The sequence below is a fragment of the Cottoperca gobio genome, chromosome 9 (genome assembly GCF_900634415.1).
Source record: "Cottoperca gobio chromosome 9, fCotGob3.1, whole genome shotgun sequence".
In the NCBI taxonomy this organism is placed as follows: domain Eukaryota; kingdom Metazoa; phylum Chordata; class Actinopteri; order Perciformes; family Bovichtidae; genus Cottoperca; species Cottoperca gobio.
Genome location: NC_041363.1, coordinates 1,969,521 through 1,983,937, shown reverse-complemented (window position 1 = coordinate 1,983,937; position 14,417 = coordinate 1,969,521). Strand labels below are relative to the sequence as shown.

At 36.3% G+C, this 14,417-nt stretch overlaps 1 protein-coding gene across 1 annotated transcript; it reads right to left on the bottom strand.

The window, feature by feature from the left end:
- Window positions 1-2,458: 2,458 nt before the first annotated feature.
- Window positions 2,459-14,319, bottom strand: LOC115014058 (nucleolysin TIA-1-like). Its single transcript, XM_029440704.1, has 12 exons — window positions 14,050-14,319; window positions 13,187-13,283; window positions 12,845-12,943; window positions 11,306-11,360; window positions 10,947-11,034; window positions 10,693-10,768; window positions 10,422-10,530; window positions 10,234-10,329; window positions 9,591-9,675; window positions 8,944-9,082; window positions 5,539-5,693; window positions 2,459-3,822 (listed from the first exon to the last, which is right to left on the bottom strand). The coding sequence occupies exons 1-12, from the start codon at window positions 14,076-14,078 to the stop codon at window positions 3,684-3,686; spliced, it is 1,167 nt and encodes a 388-aa protein (XP_029296564.1). The 5' UTR covers window positions 14,079-14,319; the 3' UTR covers window positions 2,459-3,683.
- Window positions 14,320-14,417: the final 98 nt, after the last annotated feature.

Genomic DNA, 14,417 nt, shown 5'->3' with positions numbered 1-14,417 from the left:
AAACATTTCACACAAAACCTTTGAAACTTTAAACCGTTTAAAACTGTAATTACACAATATATAACACAAAGCAGTCGAGCTGCAGTTTACGTCCATTTCTGTCCAAAATGTCATCACTTCATTTTATCTTATTGACATGTCAACTGAGGGTTAACGAGGTCTATCTGACAAACTGGACAGATGTGAGGTCTATGTCTCAAACAGCTTTAAAGTGAACAGGGTCTATCTGCATCACTCATTTATGCAGATTCTGTAAATATTTGCTGAGTCAGTGAGATCTACAAAGGTCTATCTCCACATGTTCAAGCATCATGTTAGTATCACAAAGGTCTATCTGCTGACGACCAATAGCAGGGCAGGAAATTAATCACGTGATCATTACAAGCACAGGAAGAACTTATTCAGAACGTTTTGCTGCCGACTGTTTTATATGTAATCTAGTAGATAGTAGTTCAAGTTAAGATCATCAGTAGTTCAAGTTAAGATCATTAGTAGTTCAAGTTAAGATCATCAGTAGTTCAAGTTAAAATCATTAGTAGTTCAAGTTAAGATCATCAGTAGTTCAAGTTAAGATCATTAGTAGTTCAAGTTAAGATCATTAGTAGTTCAAGTTAAGATCATCAGCAGTTCAAGTTAAGATCATCAGTAGTTCAAGTTAAGATCATCAGTAGTTCAAGTTAAGATCATTAGTAGTTCAAGTTAAGATCATCAGCAGTTCAAGTTAAGATCATCAGTAGTTCAAGTTAAGATCATTAATAGTTCAAGTTAAGATCATCAGTAGTTCAAGTTAAGATCATTAGTAGTTCAAGTTAAGATCATTAGTAGCTCAAGTTAAGATCATTAATAGTTCAAGTTAAGATCATTAATAGTTCAAGTTAAGATCATTAGTAGTTCAAGTTAAGATCATTAGTAGTTCAAGTTAAGATCATTAATAGTTCAAGTTAAGATCATCAGTAGTTCAAGTTAAGATCATTAATAGTTCAAGTTAAGATCATTAGTAGTTCAAGTTAAGATCATCAGTAGTTCAAGTTAAGATCATCAGTAGTTCAAGTTAAGATCATTAATAGTTCAAGTTAAGATCATCAGTAGTTCAAGTTAAGATCATTAATAGTTCAAGTTAAGATCATTAGTAGTTCAAGTTAAGATCATTAGTAGTTCAAGTTAAGATCATTAATAGTTCAAGTTAAGATCATTAGTAGTTCAAGTTAAGATCATTAGTAGTTCAAGTTAAGATCATCAGTAGTTCAAGTTAAGATCATTAGTAGTTCAAGTTAAGATCATTAATAGTTAAAGTTAAGATCATTAGTAGTTAAGATCATTAGTAGTTCAAGTTAAGATCATTAGTAGTTCAAGTTAAGATCATCAGTAGTTTAAGTTAAGATCATCAGTAGTTAAGATCATCAGTAGTTTAAGTTAAGATCATCAGTAGTTTAAGTTAAGATCATCAGTAGTTCAAGTTAAGATCAGTTCAAGTTAAGATCATCAGTAGTTCAAGTTAAGATCAGTTCAAGTTAAGATCATCAGTAGTTCAAGTTAAGATCATTAGTAGTTCAAGTTAAGATCGTTAAGATCATCAGTAGTTCAAGTTAAGATCATCAGTAGTTCAAGTTAAGATCATTAGTAGTTCAAGTTAAGATCGTTAAGATCATCAGTAGTTCAAGTTAAGATCATCAGTAGTTCAAGTTAAGATCATTAGTAGTTCAAGTTAAGATCATCAGTAGTTCAAGTTAAGATCATTAGTAGTTCAAGTTAAGATCATCAGTAGTTCAAGTTAAGATCATCAGTAGTTCAAGTTCAAGTTAAGATCATCAGTAGTTCAAGTTAAGATCATCAGTAGTTCAGATCATCAGTAGTTCAAGTTAAGATCATTAGTAGTTTAATAAAAAGTCTTAAAAATTCAGATTTATTAGCTAATATAATTTTCACTTTTAAGTTTCCTGCCACGTGGAACTTGTGTAAACATCTTTAGAGCTTAAAATGAAGCTAAGTTGCATAAAATACAGTTGAGGGTTAAATCTTCGGGGGGGAAATGTCAGATAGACTTGGGACTCTGGTGTTCCAACAATAGAACCACAAAGGTCTATCTGCACAATGAGTTTAGTTTCTACCCATAATGCACTGAATTGGCTGAACAGTGTTAACTTCACTACCTAGTGTGCAGCATGTGATGTGTCAACATGGGTTGGAGTTGGTTTTATAGTGTCCACGTTATGAACTGTTGAACTTTCAAATGCGTTTGTCTCAGAACTGGTCAAAGTGCAGATAGACCTCGTTCACCCTCAGTTGATGATTTGTGAGGTCACCGTGACCTTTGACCCAGACATCAAAATCAGTTCCTGAAATGTCACGTCGACACGAATGTGACGGGCCGCCTGAAAACATGTTTTCCTGAGCAGCTTCTGAAATGAACGCACATACACATGTCCTGTAGCACGAGGAAAGGGAAAACACAGTGTGGTTTATGTGCATTAGCATTTTAATTGGACAAAGCAAGAAAACATTGATTACAGTAGCAGAGTCATCAGTTCTCAGGGCTAACACCTTTCCAAACAAAAGGGTCTGAAGATGTCTGTAGGCACTGCCTAATTAAAAAGAGGATCTTGTCAGCTAAAAGAAACCAGCTCTATAAGGCAACAGTTACAATGTAGGCCTCCCCATTTCTCTGGCAACAAGAGCAAGTGTAAAGGTTGAATCCACTCAGATTTTTGATATAAAATACTGGCGTTTCAATAGATATTTAAAAACCATCAGAAGTGTCAAACATGTTCACCCTTTAACATTTGAATTGTGTTAACTTTTAAGTATGCACTGCATGGCAATGCTGTTTTATCCCTGCATGGAAGAATGGCGCGTCACGTTAGATCGTGGCTCTCTGCTACACACAATGTTGGCGTTAACTGTCAAGTTATCAAAACAAAAAAGAAAAGCAAGCACCCACAGTTAACAGTAGCATTTTACTTACATCGTTTCAAATTAATTAATGGTTATTTACATGTGGCGAAAAAGGCTGTCCAAAAGATATGGAGGAGAAATGGAATGCAAAAGAGGAAAAAAACACTCTTGGTAGTCAAATTTGTCCAAGTACAAGAGGAAAAACTGTGCAATATTTATCTGCCCTTACAGAGAAACAGCAGTGGCAACAATCCCTGCAATTGATTTTAATCCAAGAGAAAATGAGAACAAATTAAACAGATTTCCATTCCTCAAACAATAACTAAGGTTCATAACTTAGCACGACTCAGACTTTTAAGTTTCTTAAAACAAAAGAAGAACAGAAGCCTCTCGGTGTCGGAGAAGAAAGGTGTGAAGATGGAAGCGATTTGTAAAACTCAAAAAAAAGACAGAAAAAAAATCCAAAAGTTTCTCCTTTACAGTTTTATACTCATTTACAGTTAAACTCAACTTAAAAATGGTGAGAGCGCTGGTTCATGGCCAGTCTCGCCTACCACAAAGGGTGTAAATACCTGTGTGGGTAAATCCTCCTGGCTCCCGTTACCTCAACCCCCCCTCCCCCATGTAATCCCATGTACATCTCCTACAGACGGCAACCTTCCCATTAGGTTGCACATCCCAGTAAAAGTCTTAGTCCTGCCACAAAGGGAGGCGGTGTTACACAGCCCCGCGGGGCACCGTACAGCCAATAAGAGGCTGTTGGTTGATAAATCTCCCACCCTGCCCACTTATCAGTGTGTGGGGTATCCTGCGGCTCCCATACCGGGCTGGTTGGCTAGCATACTCCCATTCAATCCCTGTGTAGGCTCCATAACCCCACCGTTACTGATGGCGCTCATGCCAGTCCACCCAGCACTGGCCGGTAAGTGACTGCAAAAAACGAGGTAAAGAGAGAGAGAGGGAGAGAGAGGGGGGGGAGGGGGGACAGAAAGACAAAATGCCAGCAGGTTAGAAGAGACAAGGCGAAAGGGAGCCAAAGGGACGGTTTATATTAGAGCTACTAGAATCTGGACAGGCTAGAATGAGAACAAGAAGGCAAACAGAGTTATCAGAGGGTGTGAGGGGGGGGGGGGGTCAAATCAAGCTGGCGAAAAACAAAAAAAACAGGGAAACAGAAAGTGGGGGGCTTTTCGGAGGGGTCAAAGGGAAGTCATTGATTAAACATGGATGACAAGCAGACAAAGAGCGTAGAGGCCAAGCGCAGCGAGCTAAATATTCCTTTCTACCCCCCCCCCCCAAAATGATAACCACGCACATACACCCGCTGTAACCAGCCACACTGAGCGTGTGGATCATCGCTCCTCATGCAACACTTCTTCTACATTTGGCGACAAAGTATAACAGCGAAGGAACTTAAACTCTAATTCACACGTTGAGCTAAATGATAACTTGAGTGGAGCTGAGATGAGGAGGCCTGGCCTCCATCTCTGGAGCACCAACTGTACATCTGACCTTCAGTGGAGCTGAGATGAGGAGGCCTGGCCTCCATCTCTGGAGCACCAACTGTACATCTGACCTTCAGTGGAGCTGAGATGAGGAGGCCTGGCCTCCATCTCTGGAGCACCAACTGTACATCTGACCTTCAGTGGAGCTGAGATGAGGAGGCCTGGCCTCCATCTCTGGAGCACCAACTGTACATCTGACCTTCAGTGGAGCTGAGATGAGGAGGCCTGGCCTCCATCTCTGGAGCACCAACTGTACATCTGACCTTCAGTGTCTCCGCTGCATTACCTTCGTACAGCCTGTTCAGCTGGTCACCAAGAATTTAGACTGTCAACAACATATGGCCTCTCCTTTATTTTGCTTGGGTGCACAAAACGTCACTGCACATAGGCTGTCTAAATAAAAACAAGCTACAGAGGATATTCAACATGTCCTACTGACGTTCATTTACAGATCAAATCCTCAGATATTTGTAGAAATGGATCAATGAAATCAAAAAGAAAGATGTAAAAAGCTATGACATGAATGTAGACATACAAAAACAACTGAACAGCCTTAAGAACACAGTCCTTACACACAGTAGGCAATCGTACAAAAGAGGGAAATTAATCTTCATCGACAAACTCCCCAGGTGTGGACAGGAAGGAAACTTGGTTCTGGGCTTCAGCGTTTATCTTGTTCTGTCACTTTAGTCACTTCTCTTTAGATTTATTGGAATTCCAGAAGCTTTGAGCGAGTTTAAGGCAGTTGTCTTACAATCATTGTTTGGAACAGACTACAGGTTTCAACGATGATGCGCGAGAATTCAAGTGACAAAAACATTTTGGAACAAAAACCATCAGTTATTCGGATGACACTGAAACATGATGACAACGAAATTAAAGTTCAGATTGTTCTGTGTGTGTGTGTGTGTGTGTGTGTGTGTGTGTGTGTGTGTGTGTGTGTCTCTCAATCTTCTCGAGAGGAGTAAGGTGAGGGGCTGGCGAGGGGGGAGGATGTGTGGAGGGAGGTCACGGCTCCCTCCTGTGGCCCGTACTGGCTCTCTGCCCCGGTCTTGGAGGGGGGGGGGGGGGGGGGGACTCTGGTGGTGCTGGAGTAGAAGGAGGCGGTGAAGGGGAGCCCTGTGCACACCGTGCTACTTACTTGAAGCCCTGCTGGTTCCAAGCCTGCCCGTAGACGCCGTAGGTGGGGACCTGCCACCCGTTCGGGACGTACTGGCTGATCTGGGGCCCGTTGCCGTACCACTGGCCCCACTGGCCGTACGGCTGAGCGGCCGCAGGGAAGCTCATCTTGTTCTGCTGCAGAGTCAGACAGCAGGTCAGAGACAAACACTTCCTGTCTTTAGTGCGTTATAAACACTTATAGCTCAGTATAAAGTCACACACTCCTAAATATTCTGAATGATTTATAACAATGATCACAACGCATTAAGCTTTTATACGACCTATAAAAGAAAGGTCAAGAATCATGTTTCATAACTGCTGGTCAGACTTTAGAAATACATTATACATCTTTTTATAATTTATTATATTATATAGAAACGTCTAATATCTTCACTTTTATATATTTGGATAATATGTGTTTATATATTTATAGTGTATAATGTTTTTATATATTTATAATATGTTTTTATATATTTATAGTGTATAATATGTGTTTATATATTTATAATGTTTATATATATTTATAGTGTATAATGTTTTTATATATTTATAGTGTATAATATGTGTTTATATATTTATAATGTTTATATATATTTATAGTGTATAATATGTTTTTATATATAGTAGTGTATAATATGTGTTTATATATTTATAATGTTTATATATATTTATAGTGTATAATATGTTTTTATATATTTATAGTATATAATATGTTTCTATATATTTATAGTGTATAATATGTTTCTATATATTTATAGTGTATAATATGTTCTTATATATTTATAGTGTATAATATGTTTTTATATATTTATAGTGTATAATATGTTTTTATATATTTATAGTGTATAATATGTTTTTATATATTTATAATATGTTTATATATATTTATAATATGTTTATATATATTTATATGTTTTTATATATTTATAGTATATAATATGTTTATATATATTATAGTGTATATGTTTTTATATATTTATATGTTTTTATATATTTATAGTATATAATATGTTTATATATATTTATAGTGTATAATATGTTTTTATATATTTATAGTGTATAATATGTTTTTATATATTTATAGTGTATAATGTTTTTATATATTTATAGTATATAATATGTTTTTATATATTTATAGTGTATAATGTTTTTATATATTTATAATATGTTTTTATATATTTATAGTATATAATGTTTTTATATATTTATAGTATATAATATGTTTATATATATTTATAGTGTATAATGTTTTTATATATTTATAATATGTTTATATATATTTATAGTGTATAATGTTTTTATATATTTATAATATGTTTTTATATATTTATAATGTTTATATATATTTATAGTGTATAATATGTTTTTATATATTTATAGTATATAATATGCGTTTATATATTTATAGTATATAATATGTGTTTATATATTTATAGTGTATAATATGTTTATATATATATTTATAGTGTATAATATGTTTATATATATATTTATAGTGTATAATATGTGTTTATATATTTATAGTGTATAATATGTTTTTATATATTTATAGTGTATAATATGTTTTTATATATTTATAGTGTATAATATGTTTTTATATATTTATAGTGTATAATATGTTTATATATATTTATAGTGTATAATATGTTTATATATATATTTATAGTGTATAATATGTTTTTATATATTTATAGTGTATAATATGTTTTTATATATTTATAGTGTATAATATGTTTATATATATTTATAGTGTATAATATGTGTTTATATATTTATAGTGTATAATATGTGTTTATATATTTATAGTGTATAATATGTTTTTATATATTTATAGTGTATAATATGTTTATATATATTTATAGTGTATAATATGTTTTTATATATTTATAGTGTATAATATGTTTATATATATTTATAGTGTATAATATGTTTTTATATATTTATAGTGTATAATATGTTTATATATATTTATAGTGTATAATATGTTTTTATATATTTATAGTGTATAATATGTTTATATATATTTATAGTGTATAATATGTTTTTATATATTTATAGTGTATAATGTTTATATATATTTATAGTGTATAATATGTTTATATATATTTATAGTGTATAATATGTGTTTATATATTTATAGTGTATAATATGTTTTTATATATTTATAGTATATAATATGTTTTTATATATTTATAATGTTTATATATATTTATAGTGTATATTTTTTTATATATTTATAGTGTATAATATGTTTTTATATATTTATAGTGTATAATATGTGTTTATATATTTATAGTGTATAATATGTTTATATATATTTATAATATGTTTTTATATATTTATAGTGTATAATATGTTTATATATATTTATAGTGTATAATATGCATTTATATATTTATAGTGTATAATATGTGTTTATATATTTATAGTGTATAATATGTTTTTATATATTTATAGTGTATAATATGTTTATATATATTTATAGTGTATAATATGTTTTTATATATTTATAGTGTATAATATGTTTTTATATATTTATAGTGTATAATATGTTCTTATATATTTATAGTGTATAATATGTTTTTATATATTTATAGTGTATAATATGTTCTTATATATTTATAGTGTATAATATGTTTATATATATTTATAGTGTATAATATGCGTTTATATATTTATAGTGTATAATATGTTGTCTTTAGTGAGTATAACAGTTGCTGATGGAGGATGTGTTCTCTCTAACGTTGGTATACAAACAGCGCTGCAGTGTGTATAATATGTTTATATATTTATAGTGTATAATATGTTTATATATATTTATAGTGTATAATGTGTTTATATATTTATAGTGTATAATATGTTATAGAAGAGCTCCAACATGATTAAATATTACTTCAAGAATTACATAATTAATGAGAATAATTTATCCAGAAAATGTTAATAATGCGCCCGCTGTCGCTGAAGCACTTCATCGATTGGCAGAAGCAAGACACTGAACACACACACACTGTACAGGACACACTGTACAGGACACACTGTACAGGACACACTCTACGTGTGGTTTCCCGGCAGTAGGGTCGTTCAGTACGGCACAGATACGGAAACTAGGCATGAATTCCAATGTTATTTTATACTATTTTAATTCTGCTATTGTTATAATGGTGCTTCAGACTCATGTACTTCAACACTGTGAGTATTGTTCTGTAAATGTTCTTATTCTCATCTTGTACTAATTGTTATGTTTTTGCTGTGAAGCACTTTGTATGAAAGGTGCTTTACAAATAAAGTTATTATTACTACATGTACTGTACAGTGTGTGTTCAGTGTGCACAGTATAATATATGTACAGTGTATACAGTATATGTACAGTGTATCATGTCCTTACCTGGGGCATGGGCATCTGCTGCATGGGGTTCATCATGTCGGGGGTCTCTTTACCCCAGTAGCATTTGACTATATGACCCTCTATGGAGGTGCCGTTCACTGACACAATGGCATGAGCTGCTGACTCATGAGAGTTAAACCTGCACAGAAACAGAGCGACACGCTGATATTCAGAGATATTCACTCAGCAATCATCGCTGCTGGAGATCTGGAGAGGATGGATATTAATACAAAGACCAAAATAATTCATTCTACAAGAGTCCAACCGGCCGTTTAATACATATAAATACTTTACATAAAACCTGCGTGTGGATAAATCCATGCTGCTTCTTCTTCAGGCTGAAACTAACGATTACGATATACATCATAGATTAATCTGACGAGTTCACACACACACACACACACACACACACAAATAATTACAATTAATCGATTGTCAAAATGGTGATTTCCTTTTCTGTGAATCGACTAAACGTTGCAGCTCTAGTGCTTGTAAACATGTAAAAGTGATTCTCAATAATTGTCCTGTGAACGTCCCAAGCGATTATGTGATTATGTGAATAGAATAAACAGCAGCAGGACGACTGCGTCGCACGGTGACGCTGCTTGAAAGAAAAGAAAGAAGGTCAACATGAAACGTCCACGTACCTCACAAATGAATAACCTTTGTCTGGGAAAACTCTGATTTCCATGATTTGTCCAAAGGGAGAGAACGTCTGTCTCATGAGTTGTTCTGAAGGACAAACAGAAGGAACATCAGAGATGTGTGTGTGATGTGTCGCGTTGCTTACAGTCAGTCGGTGGTGTTAAAGTCACCAGCAGGTTCAGTACGAACCCTCAATCAGAAGAAACTTAGCAGACATGTTTAATCATCACTTTATCTGTCACCAAACTATGGTCTGTGTAGCCAGCTGATAGTTTGTCTCTTTCATGTTGACAGTTGTTTGGTTAGTGTCTAAGATGCGGCTGCAGATTGTTGTCGTCAGCTCCTTTCTCTCAAAGCCGAAACCAGAAGTCTCAAACTAGAGATCCAGTTTAAAGTCTGGAGCGGCTCCAGAGACGATGAGTTCATGTGGACCCACAGAATGTTGGTTTCTCCTTAATTATACCCAAACACGCTTTATTCTAACGCAACACTCAGTTGTGAAACAGAAAACGGATCCATACACTCCAAGGCTTGTGAAGTAGTTCTGTCTTTGAGTTAACAGCTTATTGGCTGTATTCATTACATCTCTTTGAAGTCTTGGCTGGATTTACCTGATAATCCATCAGTATTATTATCATTCATTACCTGTCAGTCCTGTGCTGACTCCGCCACAGTACACGGTGCAGTTACTGGGGCTGGACTGATTCACTACTTCATCGAAGGATAGGTGCTTGGAGTTATCTGCCGGGGACACGGAGACATTTCTACTGTGAATACATGAATCCAACATCCTGTGTAAACAAGCAAAACATGTGCATTTAATGCCAACGCACTTTCATAGGTAGTCTTTGGGGCGGGGGGCTTTCTTGTGGCCCAGTTAGTTCGAATCTGTCTGCCTCCTAACCACTGACCCCCCATCTGCTGAATGGCGTTCTCCGCGTCCTGAAAGAAAGAATCAGGTTATTGAGTCTAATGAAGCTGAACCTTTAGATTCACAGAAATATTCAAAGACATCCAAAAGTTTTAGTAAAAGAAAGAAATGGTTCTTCTGGCGCGTGTTTGATGATGATCCTGCACTGAAGTGAATAATCTGACCGTACGAACCCATTTGTTGAAGAAAGACACGAAGCCATAGCCTTTAGATTTCCCTGTAGCCATATCCTTCACAACACGAGCATCTCTGTGGAGCAGCAGCAGCACGTTAACAACACGCAGCACAACACAAAGCGTCACGCTAACGAAAGTGTAAGACATTTTAATTATGCAGGTCATTAAAATCACGTAAATACTAAAGATTTCTACGGTTTTCATTTTCTTCCGTTGGTCTTTGATTTAAATCATCTTCGTCAGAAACTTACGATATCCTGCCAAATGGACCGAAGGCAGCTTTGACGTCTTCTGTGGTTATTTCTGGGCTGAGGTCTCCGACGAAGACATGAAAGTGATCTATAAGGAGGGGAAACGGTTCCGTATGTTAGAACACTTGGTCTATTCCAAGCTCTTTCCAGGAGTGGGACATCCCGCCTTGAAGTGCTGATTTGTATCAGACTTGTTAATCGAGGAAGGACAAAAGAAAAGTCATCTGGGTCAGAACAAGACAAGAAATATGCACTGAAAACATTTTCCTTATCTTTCCTGCTCATTGACACTACCTGCAGACTCAGATTTATTATGTCATGAAGGGTTATGTTCCCTGCTGATGAGCACTCGTACTTACTACTTGTGTCTTTTTTCTGGCTGGTTGGCGTCGTGGCCCAGTTGACTTTGACCTCCTGCGGAGAGGGGCAGAGAGAGAACAGGCCAGGTGGGGTATGTTTACATCACTCACAGTAAAACCTGGCTGCCTACACTCGAAGACTATATCATTTAAACTTAAAGGTGGAGTCTGCCATTTTTATTTCCTCACGTTGTGTGTAATACAAATACACGTGTTGCTCATACACGGCCCTGGCTCTGTAAAAGGGAAGCCGATAACAGATACCGAATGTTACGTTTAATATTTTTTACATTTGGCATAGAGGTGTGTGTGTGCAGAGAAAATGTTGTTTTTGAGGACACGGCGGTGGCGGTGTGTGTGTGTGTGTGTGTGAGAAAGAAAGAGAAGGTGGACTATTGCACGCAATGTTTCTGTAAGACTGAGTCCATACAGCGTTTCTCTGGCAGAGAAGCGCTGTATACCAGATATACTAGGAGCACACGGAGCGGCCGCAGGAAAGAGTTAGCACTCTGAGAAAAACAAAGCGCTATAACCCAAGTTATTATGAGTGACACCAACACTACCCCAGCAGGGGAAGCCATGGATGTATTAAGAGAAAAGGATTCGCCCGAGTGTTCAGTTCAAATATCAACAATCTCTCCCCAGAATCGCAGACTCCACCTTTAAAGACTATAATTTAATGTGAGTTGGTGCCTTCTCACTAACTTCTGTCCTTTATATGTCCTGTGACATGGTGCAAGAAAACCTCGTATCAAATCTTAAGATCTCGATTAACAGAAAATAAACTGCAACAGTTTTATAACTGGATACGAAGAGGGCATCAATGGCATGTTGAAACATTAGAAAGAGGCATAAGCCAATAACAACAAATGCAGATATCTGTGAAAGTTACACAACTCTGCGTTGGTTGCCAATTACACGTAGCTCACCTACAGTGGTTTCTCAGGTCATTTAATATTCCGGTTTATGTCCTAGCACTGAATCCAGAATCTTATTAAGCACCACTTTAATATACTTTTAAAAAGACCGTGTGGTGTTTTAAATGTTGCAGATTAAAATGTTAATGTTTGCTCTATTGATCGAGAAAACGCAACGACATCCAGCTCCTCTCACGCTTCATGTTTTGACATTTTACATGGTCTTGAAGACTTTATTGACAGTAGAGCACTGGCTGAATTATATTTCTGTCATATTTCTTTCAACCCAAACCTCACTTTGCTTAAAACACTCGAGCCACACAAGGACACACCTCTGAACCGGCATTGTATATTTCCATATCATCCGTTTTTAGGAGGTCATGATGTTACAAATTATATCCACAGAGAGAGAATGTTCTGCTCTGAAATGGTCAAGATATGATCTGGACCCTGGTTCCAGCAGATTCCCCCATTTAGTTGGAAAACCCTATCTAATTAATGGAATATAAAGGCTAGAAGTAAACTACTTTTAGTTTTTGTTTTTTTTAGAAGGCACACAACCTAAATTCCCGCCAGCCGAAGTCCACCCGTCCCCACTCACCCTGTAGACACGATAGCTTACCTTACCCATTATTTTCCTTCCATTCATGGCTGCCAATGAGGCAGCAGCATGTCTGTGGTCATAGAACTCCACAAAGCAGTATGGGTCATTTCCAGCCGTCTGTCAACGGGAAAGCAAAACTGATATTAAGTCTACAGCAAGGGTGACAATTTAATCACTGCAGATGACAAGAGCCACCTACTGTAGTGTGGAGTGTCAGGCCTGATATAATACAGAGGGAGAGGAATATCAACAGCAAGCACATCAGTGGATTGAGACTTTCAGAAGCAGCAGCACCGCATTACCAGGCCACTGTTATATGCCTTTTCCTATAGTGAAACAATATATATAGATAACACTCACATCAACTATCATTTTACAGCTCTTGCAGGGTCCTATCTGTGTGAAGACCTGGAGAATGAGGGGCTCGGTGACATCCCTGGACAGATTCCCAACATACCTGCAAACAAGGAAAGAGATGGGGGATTGAGTCTTTGTCAAACAGGAAGTGGCATGCAAACAAAGGCTAGTTAACCGGGCTAGCCACAACCCACAACAATTCCTTATATTTACATAAAATCAACACTGATAGTGAACTAAATATTAACGGGGATGGTCTCATTTGTAGACAGACAACTCGAGTATGCTGAGGTTCACTGGAGCTGTCCCGGGCCGTCTCTCCGAGCGTTGACGTGGCTTGTCTGCCAGCTAGCTAAAGATAACGCTAGCCGGTTGAAAAGGGCCTCATGCTAAATGGCTTGGCAACTAACGGCTAACAAATGACTCCCCTTCCTTGAGAGCATAGCTAACGTCTGTCTTAAGCTAATATAACACGACTATTTAAATTAATAAAGATATCATTCAATGAAAACGTGTGCATTTTGGAAGAAGTGACTGGCTAGCTGCGTTTCCATCTTCGGCTAACGATAACTAGCATTAGCTAGCCGTTCAGTTTCATTTTCAGGCGAGTTACGGTTTAGTCTATTTATACGACTAAATAAAACAGAACTTAACGTTCAAATCAAAAATGCAATACGTATTTTTGTATTTACAACCGTTGCTATTGTAGTCATGAAACGATTACGCGAAATAAATGTCAATTTATAACTAAATTACAGGGATTTACAGTTTTTAATTGAAACAACAACGTGGAAACATTTCGGACGCGCCGTAGTTACACACAGCCTTCCCATTCCAGGACATAGACGGGGCCCGCTGTTACTCACAAGGTTCTGGGTTGATCGTCCTCCATCATCAAGGTTTAGTGGTCGCGTCCTGAGAGCTCTTTAATCCAATGACATACAAATGGTTTGTGCTGAACTTGAGCAACCGCGAACGAAAAGGCTATATCTACTATTTAATGATAAATCGGCGGCCGACTCTGCTCTCACACACACCGCAGACAGCCTCAGTCTGATGCAAACAATAGGAAGTTGAAGATGGCGGAGGAGCGGCGTCAGCAGCGTCAACCTGCGCGCTGAAATGAAGCCAAAATCAAGCGCTCTTTCTCCCACACACAAAGATCAGCCTTCACGTCTTCATGTTATATTGCTGCAAACACAGCGATGAAGCGTAGCTTTGATGAGCAGAATAA

What these genes read in the sequence shown, in the direction of transcription:
- LOC115014058 (XM_029440704.1), bottom strand. Translation starts at nt 14,078, where the DNA reads ATGATGGAGGACGATCAACCCAGAACCTT. An exon ending in GCTGTAAAATGATAGTTGAT is followed by an intron (nt 12,944 to 13,186) that starts GTGAGTGTTATC and finishes TCCCGTTGACAG; the next exon opens with ACGGCTGGAAATGACCCATA. An exon ending in CCCAAAGACTACCTATGAAA is followed by an intron (nt 10,330 to 10,421) that starts GTGCGTTGGCAT and finishes TGTCCCCGGCAG; the next exon opens with ATAACTCCAAGCACCTATCC.